Source organism: Epinephelus moara, chromosome 2 (assembly GCF_006386435.1).
Source record: "Epinephelus moara isolate mb chromosome 2, YSFRI_EMoa_1.0, whole genome shotgun sequence".
Classification (NCBI taxonomy): Eukaryota; Metazoa; Chordata; class Actinopteri; order Perciformes; family Serranidae; genus Epinephelus; species Epinephelus moara.
The window spans coordinates 44,789,811-44,806,242 of record NC_065507.1 but is presented as its reverse complement, the minus strand read 5'-3'; the positions used below and the strand labels follow the sequence as shown (position 1 = coordinate 44,806,242).

Here is a 16,432-nt window from a genome sequence, read left to right as displayed (position 1 = left end):
TAGCGGGTAAGGACTGAGAGGCTGTCCGGTATGTGTGTGTGTCCGAGTCGGTGCTGCTTGCCCGATCGGGCATGTCTGCGCAGGGTCTGCTGGCCCACCGGCTATTTTTACTTGCCCCGGGCATTCGGGCAACCGTTAATGTCGGACCTTGCATGGTAACGAGTAAAATGGTTTCAAGGGCTGTCTATCAGCAGCTTGCATTCTCTGCCCTTGTAGACTCTACGTGATGATGGTAAATACGTCACACTACGTTAGGGCTGCACGATATTGGGAAAAATTGACATTGCGATTTTTTTTTTTTTGCCCCCAGGGATATATATTGCGATTTTTAATTTTTTTTAAGGATGCATTATTTTCCACCAGATGACTTTAGTAGCTCTACTTGGTGAGAATGAATCATTCTGGAATTATTAGGCTGATATTGCTTTGAATGCAACAGCATAAAATGTGCTGAAAATAGGCATTTGTTCAGTGAAACCACCATCTTTCAGTGTTTCTCCTATATGCAACTAGCAGCAGCGCACCCCACTGCTGATTTTTTAATTTTAATTTTTTCTTCGTCTTAGCTCTTTAGAAACTACCGTTATATTATTTGCCGCTGCGGACGCTTCATAACCAGGTCAATTCACACACTTGTGAGTAAAGCATATAAGAGGAGAGGAGAGGGCTTCGTCTTATCTCTTCATAAACTAAAGTTATATTATTTTGCATGACAGACACACACAGACACAGGTGAGCACACTAGAGCGCGGCTCGGGCCGCATTTTCCCAAGTCCAAGACATTTATAACCGAGCCGGGCCCAAACTGTGCACACAGTCAATGGAGCGGAGCCTATGTTGCGTTCAAGCATTGCCACGTAAATAACAACTTCCAGCATTTGAATAGGCCATTTGTTCTTTATTCCACTAAATAAGACATGTTTTTTTGGTCAGTCATTAAACGGAAGTGAGTTTAACGTGCATGCTTGATTTAATTAGGGCAAGCCACATCGCAAGCCCCACGATGTTAATATTGAGCACGTGTGCATCACGATGATGATGCTTAAAAGATATATCTTTCTGGCCTACACTATGTACATCTGAAGTGCGGGTGGACATTTGAATTCAGCCTCTGACTTGACCGCAGCTTGTTGTCACCGCCTCCTGCTGCAGTTGCCTGCTCTTGTCCACTTTCCAAGCAAGGCGCAGTTAATCTCCAGTGAGCCTACTGATGAGTTTAGATGTTGTGGTCCTTGCAGTTAACTAATCACTCACTCCCAGACTTTTCTCCTCTTACACACATTGGCCTACACTGGCGAACTTGCTTCCTTGTTTTACATAATGAAAGAAAAAAAAAAACCTTCAAATTTGTGGGTCGCATGATGCCTGGATTGAGTCTGTCGACCAATCAGAGGATATAATCCTGATTTGTGGACCAAGCAGAGGCTGTGTTTCTGAAGGTGTTGCAGTGCCAGACAAAACAGTCAATAAAAGGAATCGTCTCAGCCATGCAATTGTTACCTGTTTATTGTATGTTTTGTCTGTTAGTAAATAATATTTGTCCAAATCCTCTATGATTTTTTATTTTATTTTTTTTAAAGGGTAATTTCAAACCCTAATTTTATTGTCTTTGTTTAAACAGCAGAGGGTACAATCATAGTAGCCCAAAAAGGTGACTCACAGAGACAGGCTTGGACCATTGGAGTCCTGACACACCAAGCCCACAGCCGTTAGTCAGTGTTGGGCTGTCAGTAAGCAGCTTTCGCCCAAATTTTTGTAGTGTGTCCTGCAGCGTTGACACTAGATGGCTCTTGTTGGCCCTTGTCGGCTGTTATTCAGCCAATTCAGCGTGCCAAATCGCGGTCAGAGTCAGCGGAGCCCATTGGTGAGAGAAATGTCTCTGAACAACAGTTCAGCTCAGGGCACAAACAGAGAAACAAATGTGAGGAAAGCAAACGAACGACTAAGGCTAAGAGGCCTTGAGTTTGAAGCAAACATCAGTGTTTCCCTTAGTATTTTCTCCAGCAGCAGTGCTGAAGTGTGTGTTTAATTTTGTGCCACTGGAAGATACTTAGTGCATTCGCTGACAGGAGAAGAGCTTTAGACACATATTTGAATCACATTTGTAGATAATTATTATTATTTATTTATTTAAAGATATTTTTTTGGGCCATTTTGCCTTTAATCGATAGGACAGGTAAGTGTGAAAGGGGGAGAGAGAGAGGGAGTGACATGCAGCAAAAGGCCACAGGCTGGAGTCGAACCCGGGCCGCTGCGGCAACAGCCTTGTATATGGGGCACCTGCTCAACCACTAAGCCACCGACGCCCCGTAGATAATTAATTTTAACAAAATGCTTTCTTTAATTTTAATTTAATTTTAAATTTTTAATTTTATATACTTTATTAATCCCCCTGAGGGGAAATTCAATTTTTTTCACTCTTTTTTGTCATTAACACACAGGTCCGAAAGACACACACATACACAAACAGGACCTATACGTGCACAAAGTGGAGAGATGTCATATGCTGTTACAATACCTCCTGCATGTGGGAGCAAATGTTAATGACAGGGTGACTGAACATTTACTTGTATGGGGAAGAAACTGCCCTGGCTAATTACTGGTATGCAAAATGAGCATGTGTGATAAAATTAGTTTGAAAAGAAGTCAAAGACACAAAACAGCGTACTTGATTTAAAGAAAAATGTTATCTAATTTCCAAATATTCAATCAGCTGTGTTGCTTGCAAGGGTATTGAGAGTAGAGAGTAGGGCTGAACAATACTGGAAAACAATGTAATTGCAATTTTTTAGACCAATATTGCAATAAATGCAGTATGGATTTTTTTCCTTATCTCTGGTATTATTCACTTTACACAAACAATGAATCATTCTATAGCATGACTAACACAACATTGGATACACACAGGATTAGTGTTGCACAGTATACCGGTACTAAAATAGTACGGCGGTACTAGAGTATTCCAAACGGTACTATACTGCATTTGGAAAATACCGGTACTTTTTAAATTGATTCAATTCATTAATTTATTTAATTCATTTATGCACACAAATGCCTTCCTTGTTCCTACTGGAGCACAGATTGCGCAAGTGGTGTGTATGACAACACCTGTATCAACATTCGCAGCTGGCACACGTGAAAAAAGGCAAGAGAAAGTCTGCCTCGCAAAGGGAGACATCACGAGACAACACCAACTTGGTGAAACATTTGAGCAACCAAACCATGACGTCCGTACCGAGGTACTTACCGAACCATGATTTTTTTTGGTACCGTTACACCCTTACTGTTTATTGTTCTAAAGGGTTGTATCCAAAAGGACTTTTCCTTCGGAAAAGTACCGAAGAGTATTGAAATTCATATTGGTATCAGTACCGAAACAAAGATTTTGGTATCGTGACAACACTACACAGCATATAAACTGCTTTTTCATGTGGGCCAGGCCCATGAGATGAATTGATGCATGAATTGATGTGAATAACATATATTTATTTAACTACTGAACTGTAAAACCTTCATTCACAGTATAATATTAGGGCATAACTTGTAACTTCAAGCCTTGTAAACATGCAATAAAGTCATCATGATTTAACTTAAATCTGATTAAAGAACAACAAAGCTCTGCAGTTCTTAGGGCGCTGTGTGTGCATGTGAAGATGTTTTCGACCCTCTGGTTGGTTAGATTGTGTAGCATTAAAAAAAAACCAAACAAAAAAAAAAAAAACTTCTTTAGAATTGTGGCTTTTGCAATTTGAAAATTGTGCACTAATAAATGGCAATGTCAATTTGAATGTGATTAATTGCTCAACCCTAGTATGGAGTTGAAGATCAAGCTTTCAGTTTTGGATTTTGGTTCAGTTCCGTATAGGGATGTCGCCAGTTGACCATATAGACTAAAGTGTTTAACTGCAAATAATGGTTTTGACCCATTACGCATTTCAGTCTCTCAGTTACTTTTGCTACTCTTTAATTTACTGCACTGTGCACTTACTGGGTCTGGTAGGAGCCAGCAAGCGGAGCCGCACATTCGGCGATTGTCGCTGGTATTATGCCATCCTGACCAAACAGTGTTGCTGTAGAAACATTGTACTCACCCTCTGGTCTAACCCTAGGTTGTCCTAAGTAGTTAGCAGGTACATTTTAGACTGCAAACCCTCTTCAGCATCTCTCGTAGCTCTGTTAGCACTGTTAGCAAATTTGCAAATGCTAGGATAGTGAAGGAATAACCTGCTCTTCTCTCCCCATGATTGACTAGTACTTGTTGCCTTTGTTGGTTAGATTGTTTAGGATTGGCTAGGGATAGGGTAAGAATGTCATGGTGAGCCAATCAGAGGCAGAGTAAGACAGGCCATTCCTTTGCTATCCAAGGATTCGCAAAGTTGCGCACCATTAGCAGTGTCAGCACAGTTAGTGGTGCTAACATAGTTAACAATGCTGAAGGGGTTTTGTGTTAAAAAATGAGGTGGCTTAGTCACTTGGGGAACCTGGGGGGAGTCAGGAGGATGGCCACTGTGTTTCCACAACAAACCAGCAGTATTCAGGAACGAGCAACTCGCTAGCTAGCTCCCACCTGACTCGAGTCAGAACCAGAATGACGCTCAGTGACGTTTTTTTTCTCCAATTGAGGATTAGAATGTATGCGGTTCACGTAATCCGGCCAAAATTAATATATATTTTCAAACGCTTGAAGATGCACTCATTACTAAAAGTGTATGTCATCCAAGAAAGACAATTAAAAACTAATGGAATGATCAAGTTGTTATTAAGATATAAGGGGTGTTGATGGATTCACATTGTCAACTTATGCATTGAGTAACATTACAAGTAAAAGTTCCACCTTAAAGGTTGCTGGTAGCTGCTGGCAGTCTGCACAGTGAATTGAATCGTTTTTCTCAGACTGCAACTGCTGCTAGAGGCAACAAAACATTGTTTCCTATTAACGTTATTAGGGGTGTCCCCGACTAAGAATTTTCATAGTTGAATCTGATTTGACGGATTTTTCCTTTAGCCGACTAATCGTCGAATCATGTTGTTTTCCCCCTCATTGATTAATGAGCTCATTTGCGTCAGTTTCCGCTCCAGAGAAAAGAGCTAAAACACCCAAATAAACAAATTTAATTATTCAGTTGGCATAATAAGATAATATTAATAAATGTAAAAGGGTTATTATTTTATCTTTATCTTTATTCCTTTCACTTCATCAAGGTATGATGCTCTAGATGAACGCAGACGCGCTGCAGCCTCATCCATGTCTTTAACTGGAGTCGTTTCTGACTTGTCAGAACTTGCCATTTCATTCGCAAATAAACATCCAAAAACATCATCAAAAGGTTTAGAAACAGTTTTCCTTCTTTCCGACTTCAAGTTACTTCATTAATCAACTTAGGTTCATACAAGTTCATCCACACGGACCGTGCGTCACCGCTCTCAATTGTTTGGCCACTTCGGACAAAAAGTAGCCAAATAAATAATCAGAGTCTATCAAGAAAACAATCAGTGGTGAAATTCGTTTCAAGACACTTTAGGTAAACGAATAATCCTTCAAAAAAGTTTGATTTGAGAGCACATACCTCCTTCGAAGTGTTTGTTTATGTGCTCCACCACCGTAAATCATCACCAATTGATTCCCGAGCACGGCACCGCTCCCTCAGGGGACGGGTCAAATGCGGAGAACAAATTTCACACACTCAGGTGTGTGACAATCAGTGGGACTTTAACTTTAAATCACCGTAGGCCTCGATGCTGCTCTGATGGTCCTGCATCGCACTCACTGACCTCAGCTTATTTGGATCGAGCAACTGGGTGATTTATTCATGCATACTAATGATTATGCCTACTGATTAAACGCACGTGTCATTTTAAATTTTTTATTAACAGAAATTAGGCTGATGTTTGTATCAAAATAGCCTATATATCACGAATTACTAGAAAACAAATACATTCTATGTCAAATCAAGATGTTCAGCAGCAGTGGGCACCCCCATATAGTCAGAATGGTACGGTCTTGTTTCATAACCACATTTTGCGACGGTGAGACTGGCAATCAAATCAGACTTCTCCGAATCGAATCACCGAATCATCGACTATTTGGGGCCACCCCTAATAGTTATGGTTTACTAATGTATGGAAAACTTGCTACAGTATGAACAGTGGTTACATAACCTGTACTGTCATGTATAGAATGTCATGTTTGGTGTGGACTCGTGCCTCGACCACAGCTAATGAGGATCCTAAAAATTGAAATAAATGAAATAAACCTTCAAAACCTGATGGTCCTCTAATGACCACTCAACGGACTGCAGTGTTTCTAGCTCCACATTTTAGTACTGGATCAGTGTGCTAGGCACCTCAACAGAGGGATGACCAAAAATGTGGACAGTAAGGAAGGTTCTACTGGTACCATCCACAACTTTTCACAGTGGAAATGGAAAAAATGCGTACTGAACTGAACTGAAGTGTACTGCTTGGTGGAAACTGGGCTTTAAATGTAGGCAGGGTTGTTACCGCTGTTGCTGTAATTTCCTCATCATGGGCGATGCAGAGGAACACCTGAACCTCATTGATCGTCCATGGAAAGCGGTTTTGCAACAACTTCACTGTAGCAGTGTTTCCAGTGTTGTTAGTAGCTGCAGGCCAGCCAGACCCAGCTTATTTCATAGGAGGGCAAACATTGAGTCACAGCAGAAGGCTTTGCTGGCTGCTGCTCTGCTGCCATGATCATTCAAAGGTGATCTAACACTGAAAATTTGCTTTTAATGAGTGTGAGAGTGTGATCGCCGATGATGATGATGATGATGATGATGATGGTGGTGTGTGTGTGTGTGTGTGTGTGTGCGTGCGCGCGCGTGCGTGTGTGTGTGTGTGCGCGTGCGTGCGTGCGTGTGTGCGCGCGTGCGTGCGTGCGTGTGCGTGTGCGCGGTGTGTGTGTGTGTGTGTGGAGGGAGTACATGAATGGAAAGTGTTCTGGGGCAGTTGCAGAAATCCCACTCATTGTTTGCTCTGCAATGAATGGTAACTGTTGAGTTAATGCAGCCCAGTGTCGGAGAATACACCCATTGCATCACAGCATCAACAATACACAGTGTTCTCTATAATGTGGACTGCTTATTTTCCTTCCCCGTTTGTCCATCTAATTGTAACAATTTTGCTATTATCTATCTAACTGTGGTAGAAATATTTTGTCATCAAGTTGGCTCTGTGGTATGATAGATCTCTTCTTCCCCCTTATTTACAAACTAGACATTTTCTTTACTTATCTTTGGTTTTTCAGTACAGTACCTTGATATGTTGCTGTCTAAATTGTAGGGCTGGGACGATTAGGTTTTGTCCCGATTCGATTCTGTCACGATTCTTGGGTCCCGATTCGATTTATATTGCGATTCTGAATAATTGCGATTTTACACGTATTGCTTGGTTATGGCTTGGGGCTTGGTTGGTAACGTTATATATTAAAAATTACTGTCTCGCCTCTCTTGATGTAGCGGCTCCACCACACCACTAGGTGGCGCACGAGTTGAGTTTAAGTCGTTATACCTTTTCAGTTTTGAGTAGTGTTAGAACAAGAACATGCAGACTTGAAGTAGTGCACAACAACAAGATTAAAGCAAAGATACTAGATTACTACAAGATGGCCCACCTACAATATACCCCCATTGTATGAAATGGTATACATTTCCGGTCTCCTAAGTAGGCGTTGTCCCCCGTAGCCCAATCAAAGACGATGGAGAACCGCCCATCAAGACGAGTATCCCCAACCTCGTTTGGTTATCGTAGATTAGCTGGGCTAACCGTTAGCTGTTAGCAGTGTCTGTAATAACTCAGTAACTCAATAAACGGTCCGTGAAAAAAATATTTTTTCCAGCGGACATCTTAGTTACAACATGATTGAGCTAGCAAAGCAGTTTTGTGTTGCTATGTGTGGTATTTATTCAGTTTTGGGAAATCACGATGTCTAGAAAGCATCAGTGGCTGCAGCTGACAGGGACAGCTAACAGCAGCAGCAAAGCTAACATCAGGATGTCATCTGTTAAAAGCCTCCTGTTGTCGGATAGGACATGAAACTACTCCAGTTAGCTTAATCATGTTGTAACTAAGACATCCGCTGGAAAAAAATATTTTTTTAATCCAGTATCTTTGGTGAAACTGCACTGATTTCAGCACCAGAGAGGAGATATCTGTTGCCAGATCTCGCGAGAGTGTGTTGAGACAGAAACAGGTCTTGAACAAAGTAAATTTTCTCCTGATTGGTCCGTCTGAAATTTGCCATTTTGGTGTCGGAATGTTCTGAAGATATGTGGCTTGTGAAAAATGGGTCCAATATCTGATTCCGTGACTATGGGGCGAAAGAATTGGCCATAATGTGTAATCACGTTCATTTCTCCCACAGAAGTCAATGGACTCAAAACCTGCTGTTAGTCTCCTAAAGGGGCGTGGTGGTCGCGAACTCCACGTGATACTGATACAGGAAACTGACTCGCAGTGGACCGTCTTGGTTTAGTGCGCAGGAAACATATGTCTGCAAGTAAAAAAGTATTGCTCTGACGTTATTTGCTTATGTTATGTAGAGTTGGTCACTTGCACTTTATTGTTTGTCATTGTAATGCCATTGCGGCGCCGATGCTAATCTCTATTAGCGCGTCTATGAAGATTTCCATTATATGTTAGCATTATGCTAGCGGACCATGCGCTAATTGTTTTTCCACATTTGTGGCACTCATCCCAGCTATATTTTGAGTTAACTTTTGTCTCCTTTTTATTAAGTACTTCAGTCACTTGATGACGATTCGCCTAAATCTTTTTTTTGCCGTGGCTCACGGAGCAGTCTGCTTCTCCCCCAAGTCTGTGGCGCTGCATGTAGAAACTTCAGTGTTGATTGGCTATCACTTGTTCCGTGTAATCAATCAGTGTAACCAATCAGTGGGGGCTGTAGGCGGGACATTGTTACACAGCCAAGAGTGGGGACTTAAGGCATAGAGCTCGTAAATCAGGCCCCTTCTCGTAGACCCTCATCAGACCTCTAGGCTCGGAAAATGGGTGAGTCAATGGAGAGAAAATTATTATTTTCTGGTCCCAGTCATTAAATGCCTTGGATTACACAAATGTTTTGTGTGGGTCTAAATAATATTTTTTCATGTTAAGAGTTTGACAGTTTATTGTATGATTCTTCAGTTAAAGGCTGTGGAAACAACGTAATGAGAAAGACTACATGTTGCCTATGTGACGTCACGTCATCACACTTTCCCTCCACTTCTCAACTCAACGTCACGTCATCACACTTTCCCTCCACTTCTCAACTCACAATGCTGCTGCTGCGTCTTCTGCCACAATCTACGGAGCCATCACATCAAGATGCCGGTGTGCTGAAACTTTCCACATGTCCAGACTTGTAGTGGTTTTCGCCACGCTTAAGGCTTTTGTCCTCTCCTTGGAAGAAGGCGGTGAAGTGTACCAGAGACACAGCCATGTTCCGAGTGCGAGTGGTGATGTATATCATACGCATCGAGAGCAGCGAAGAGCTGTAGTCCACAAAGCGCTCTCACACAAAACCTAACAGTATCAAACTTCTTCCCGCTAAATTGTAGCCTTCTTTGCACAAAAAAATATATTAAAAATTCACAAACAACATATGTGAAATTCATGGCACAATTCAAACGGGACCAGAAAATAATTTTCATCTAGCCATTGAAACACATTATGAGAAATCAATTTTTAAGGTCCCATGTACTGGAAATGGAAACATGCAACTTAGGAGCTTTATAGAGATGGGTGTATCAGAGCCAGAGGAGCGCGTTTTAAAATAAACGTATTTTATTGGTTATCGGTGAAAAAAAAGGCCTAAAATAAATAGAAAAATATTGATTCTGGGGAGAGAATTGATTTTTAGAATCGTCCAAGAAAAAAATTGCGATTAATATAAAAAATCGTTTTTTTCCCCCCACCCCTACTAAATTGACTTAGTGAAAGAAGTGAGAGCCAGCTGAGATGGTAGTTTACATTCATCAAATGAAACTAAGGATTGCTAATTAAAGGCCTGGGAGACTAGCAGTTGTGATATTCTGCTTTTTTTAATTATTGCAATCATGACTTTGTTTTTCATCCATAAGCTGATAAAATACACTATTTAAAAAATGCACTACTTTGGCTCTGATGCAACTGCCTCTCTCTCTGTCTGCAGGCACCACTTTGTAGCCTGACTCAATATCCCACCCACAGCACTACCTGATTGCAGGGTTGTAGCTCACTCTGAACTACGGGAGCCCAGCGGGGCGTGTCGGTGGCGGATGTTAAAGAGAAACTCAATGTTCATTAAAACAAATCGACCTAAACTACAAATTCGAATTAATCGATAAAATCAATTTATTGCTCAGCCCTATCTAACAGCACACATAATGTCCTGGTCAATTACGATAACCTAGATCAGTTGGTAGAAAATAGTGAAACCTGGCTAAAGTTGAGGGCGGCTGTGAATAAGAGGTAGAGCAAGTCGTCCACCTATCGAAAGATCAGTGGTTCAATCTTCTGCTCCTCCAGTCTGCATGTTGAAGTATCCTTAAAGGGATAGTGCACCCAAAAATGAAAATTCAGCCATTATCTACTCACCCATATGCCGATGGAGGCTCAGGTGAAGTTTTAAAGTCCTCTCATCACTTGCGGAGATCCAAGGGGAGGGGGGTAGCAACACAACTCCACCTAATGGAGGCTTATTGTGCCCCAGATTCAAACATCCAAAAACACATAATTGAAACCACAAAATATCTCCATACTGCTTGTCCGTAGTGATCCAAGTGTCTTGAAGCCCCGACATAAAAAGTTGTTTGGAAAAATGTCATTTGAACTCTTATTTTAGCCTCATTGTAGCCTGCAGCTCTAACTGCCTCTCTGTGCACTGAGCTCACGTGTGCGCGCTTGCGCACGAGACCAGCAAAAGCACGTGAGCACACATGAACGGGGTGCCCATGTCTCACGGTCTCGCGAATGTTACTCGTAGTGTAAAAAGCACTTTGAGTGGTCGGATGACTAGAAAGGCGCTATACAAATGCAGGTCCATTTACCATTAAAGTTAAAGTTACATTAGGATGGATTATTACATACACTGTTATTGTTTTTTTGTTGTACCTTCTAGGAGTGGGAATCATCAGAGGCCCCACGAAACATTATTATCATGAACATAAGTTACATCACAACATTGTTGCGATTTTTAAACGTCTTGCGATATGCGGAGAATTGCAATATCATATATTGTGATATATTGAGATTTATTACCCTTTTTTCACCTGCAAATTATGTCCCCAAAGGAAAACTTTGTCAACCTCTGTATTATCTGTATTATAGATAAACTGTTTTTCTCACTTCAGTTATTTTTATTGCTGCAAAATGTATCTAGTGAACTGAAAAAGTGATTGTACTAATCTAGTTGTCTACCAAAAGTTATATTTGTATTTGTAATATTAATCATTTATATAATTAAAAAATCAATACTTGTCATCCATGCAGCGATACAATATCGCCACACAAAAATTTATGATACTATGCTTTATCGATTTTACCCCAACCCCTCATATTTCCTGTAGTTTACAATTTTTTTTTGAATTGAAGAAACAAAGCATACCACATTAAATAATCACATTTGTGTTCCTGTCTTTCTCTCTCCAGTCACTGATGTGGAATTGAAGCGGCTGAAAGATGCCTTCAAGAGAACCAGCGGCCTCACCTATTACATGACCCAGCAATGCTTTTACAGAGAAGTGCTGGGAGATGGAGTTCCCCATAAAGTTGCAGAGGTAAGCCACAGTGATGTCACACCATGTACCATTAAGCATGATGGTTACTCTGAGATGATAGCTACAGTGAAGTGCTGAGTGCTGTCCAGATAGCCATGAAAATCAAATCAAAGCTTTAAAGCTTCATCCATAATGTTGACATTTGACTTTTTTTTTAAAGATATTTTTTGGGCTTTTTTAGCCTTTAATGTATAGGACAGACAATCGTGAAGGGGGGAGAGAGAGAGAGAGAGAGAGAGAGAGAGAGGGAGTGACATGCAGCAAAGGGCCACAGGCCGGAGTCGAGCCCGGGCCGCTGCGGCAACAACCTTGTACATGGGGCGCCTGCTCTACCACTAAGCCACCGGCACCCCATGTTGACATTTGACTTTTAAATCAACATTCAAATGCTATGCAGCTTTTTTTCCCATGCCTATTCCTTCTGTTTTTAAGGAATACTTAACCCATAAGATGACCATCTTTGCATCAGTTACTCAGCCTGTGTTACTTTGTTTTTCTCATACGCCTCCACAATAAAGGGAGGATGCAAAAAACGGATAAATTCCTGATGAACTGAAGTAAGGGGCGAAAGGGCATTTAACAACAGCAAAACTATATCAAAACATCTATTTGCAAACTCACATAACTTGTGCAGTATAATCCAAGTCTCATATATCCAGTGGTATGCTCAGTACTTCCCAAACCCATGCATTTTCATTAAAATCTTACTATTTATTAGGGATCGACCAATAATCAGCACTGCCGATAATATCGGCCGATATTCAGCATTTTTATGATAATCGGCATCAGCCGTTTTTTCCACCGATAGCCGATCAAATACGTCAAATACAGAGAGAGAGGAGGGGAGAGAGAACTGCTCCGTGAAGCAGCAGTGTGATGTTTGAAGGCAAGGCAACAGAAAATGTTGAAGTTGCAATAAGAAACCCTCTATGCTTAAGTTTTAAAGACACCACTGTTGATGCTTGATAAACACGCCATCTTCATACTGTATCTCAGTATCTGTTCCCCCCCTCGCGCGGTTGCTCGCGAGTCGCAACAGGCAGCCATTAGAAACAATAATGTTGTCTAAAACTACTTCACATCGGCTGCTAAAGCTAACGGACATGTAGAAGTTTACTTCAGTGCATTTCAGCTGTGTATGGTCGGTATGGCACTTGCTTGTGTGTGTGTGTATATGTGTGTGTGTGTGTGTGTGTGTGTGTGTGTCGCGCTGAGAAGAAACTGTTGTCTTTGTGCAGCTATGTTGACATGGACTGTGTGTGTGTGTGTGTGTGTGTGTGTGTGTGTGGTGTGCGCGTGTGTGTCTGTACATGCACGCTAGCTTCAGCAACTGATGTGAAGTTTTGTAGGCTTCATTAGTTCATTTAGACATGCAAAAGTATAGAAGAATATCAATTAAATTTACTTGGCATTAAAGTAAAAGTACTTATTTTGCTGAAAAAATGAAATGTGACTGGTATATTAAATACATGTAATTACAGATTACTTTAATAAAAATAAGTCTGTAACCACTGAAAGTTTAATCTTTATTTATAAACTAATTATGCTATTTGATGTAAAAAATAAATAAATAAATAATCTGAAATGTAATAACTACTAAAGCTATCAATAAATGAAGTGAGCCAAGGTTCCTGTTCCTGCCACCCTCTTTATTGGTTTGCACTTAATCAGGCTGGATCAGATGTACCTGAGAGAGAACATAAGACATCATTAATTAACTGTTATTTATTTCAGTGAACTTTTATAAATGCTGCTAGAAGATCCCTGAACGTTTTGTTTTTAGATAATTTAACTTATTGCCGAGACTCAAATTTCAGTACTGTGCAGTTCAGTTTTTACTTTGATCTTATAAAAAAATCAGGGAGCCATTTCATTTTCAGTGAACTTTAAGAGATCTCTGCACTTTTTCTTTTTTATATAATAAAACAACCAACCATTTCAACCAAGATTTGCGCCAGAGTTTGTGTTATTCTACGAAAGTTTAAGGTCTTTTTATCACAGATTTTCAGTGTACAAAAACAAACAAACAGTATACTGTTGTATTCAGTCTAATCCCAGGTGTGTTATTCTAAATTTTGACACCAAAATTTTAATTTTTTACTGCAAATGAATATTGGTTCTAAATATCGGTTATCGGTTTCCTTGACTACTAATAATCGGTATCGGTATCGGTCCTAAAAAACCCATATCGGTCGATCCCTACTATTTAAAACACTTGCATAAACAGTCTCACTCAAGGACCAGTAGTGCAGCTGGGCAAGTGCATGCATCTGAACACTGTTCAATGGATAGTAGGGCTACACGATTAAAATCATGATCTCGATTTAAATGTGCTGTGTCATTTCTATATGATGAAGATTCACTCACTCCTATTTCCCCATGCATTCATGTCGTGCTGCATTCAGGTGTTGACTTATTTGCTGCGGAACAGGTGTTTCCTCTACCAACGGGATCCCCCACCCCCCCTTTGAAGAAATTAATTAGTTTATTGATGTTATTTACCAAGTTTATGTGCACTCGTTTCATTTGTGCTCAGTGTGAGAGCCTTTATTGTGGTTTCCTATAGATCGGCTGCGTCTCTCTCCCTCCTTCTTCTCTAATCTGCTGTGTGTCTCACCAGTGCACACAGACACGGGGCAGAGAGAAAGGAGGCTAGGGAATCGCCACTGACAAGGGTGACGTTACTTGAGTTAACAACCTCTCCTTACATTACTGTAAATGGAATATAGTCCTCCAAACTAGTGTAGTTTATTATTGTAATCCACCTAAAACCAAAGATTGATAGATGTTAAGCACAAACAACTCCACCTGAAGGCATGATGATGCTATTGATGGGTGTTGTGGATGATAGGGATCGACCGATATGTTTTTTTCAGAGCCGTACCGATACCGATTATTATGAAACAGAGATGCCGATAGCCGATATTTACAACCGATATATGTCAGCTGTAAAAATCATGGTTGACACAGAATTAAAAAACAAAACAAAACAAAAAAAAAACACTGACAAAGCACTACATTCAAATGCAATTAAGCATATATTTGTTCTGAGAATTTTTCCAATGAAACAGTACAGGGAGCTGCCAGCAGCACTTTGAATAAAAAACTTTGACAAGTAAACAAATTAATGGAAAAATATGAAAGTGCTCTATGAGGTTTAAAGTACTGTAATAAGTAAAACACTGAACAGTAAATGAGTACAGCAATGAACAGCAGAAAAGTGCAGGGAGCTGCCCATAGCCCACCACACCACTAGGTGGTGCACGAGTTGAGTATAAGTAGTTATACCTTTTCAGTAGGCTCGTTCAAGATGAACTGTGCCTCACCTGGAAAGTAGACGAGAGCAGGCGGCCACAGCGGGGGATGGTGACAAAAAGAAGTGGTGAAGTCGGACAGTTTCCAGCAGCCTTCAGTCCGTACAGGAAGTCACAAACACACTTACATCCTGTCTGGAATGATGTCAATTCATTAAAAAAGTGATCAGATCCATATATCAGTTTGTTCTCAGTCTCCAGTTGTTTTAATTATGATAGATTAATTTATTAAAATGCTTTACAGGTGATCTGTAGTTTATGTGCATGGTTTATCCTCCATTTGACATGAATTCTCCTGTAAATCAGCATCATATCAGTTTGACCCGTCCCCTCAGCTACACAGGCTAAATAAACAGTGCTTGACTATAAGGTTCATACTTTCAGAGGAAAAAAAATACAAGACAACAGCTTTCATTAAGGCTCGGTCAGATACAGTCAAGGCTTCACATCTGTACAGATGTTATTTTAAGAATCCTCACATCCCACTGACCACAAGTCTCTGTGTTGCTAAATACTTCAATAATTAAAACAGTCCAGTGTTAATATACAGTAGACTCTGTATAGTTTATGATGAATGTATTCAGTCTGTGATGTTAAATACTTCAATAATTAAAAAAGTCCAATATTAATATACAGTAGACTCTGTATAGTTTATGATGAATGTATTTAGTCTCTGACAACTAAACTTCACCATCAGTCACACAACATGTTTTCTGTTCACAGAATAAACCTTCAAATCAGACAAATACAATCTTAATCTCTAAAATTAAACAAAAATTAGTAGTTTATCTAAAACGTCATATTGTTGGACATCTAAACCAATCAGCTGTTAGATCAGGTGAGAGCCAGGTGGTGCAGTTGGTGGAGAGCAACTGCAGCGCCTGGCTCTAAAAACTGCGGCCGCCTCGCTCTCGCGGTTTTATTGCCATCCACTTTTGTAAAACGTCAGAGCAAGTCGGGATGAAGTCAGACACAAAACTAACCGGCATACATTGTGGTTCATCTCGACCGAACCGGCCCTGCATTCCAAATCGCATACTTCTACTGTATACTTTAAGTATGTACTGCAGCTGCCCTTAAAAAGTATGTAGTGTAGTATGCAGTCTGCATACTATTGGGACACACTACATCCGCCATCACATTGCTCCCTGAACTCCGACCCTCTTGCTCACTTCCACCGCCGTCTGTAGTGCCACATTTGAATATTTTGTTTTGTTGTACTTCGGAGATGCAGCAAATCTCCTCTCGTTGAGCTCGCCAGAGTCGTGCATACCGTCGGAGGTGCCGGAGAGCTCTGTTGCTGTTATGTCGTAATGTATGTTGTTGTTTCTAATAAACTGA

General features: G+C 40.6%; 1 protein-coding gene across 4 annotated transcripts in view; it reads left to right on the top strand.

Annotated features, from left to right (window-relative positions):
- The window catches only part of usp32 (ubiquitin specific peptidase 32), a 204,231-nt gene that overhangs the window by 4,419 nt on the left and 183,380 nt on the right, over window positions 1-16,432 (top strand). For all 4 annotated transcript variants that reach the window (XM_050055471.1, XM_050055481.1, XM_050055453.1 and 1 more), the window contains exon 2: window positions 11,650-11,777. In XM_050055471.1, coding sequence (XP_049911428.1) covers window positions 11,650-11,777 — 128 coding nt within the window. The remainder of the gene's footprint in view (window positions 1-11,649; window positions 11,778-16,432) is intronic.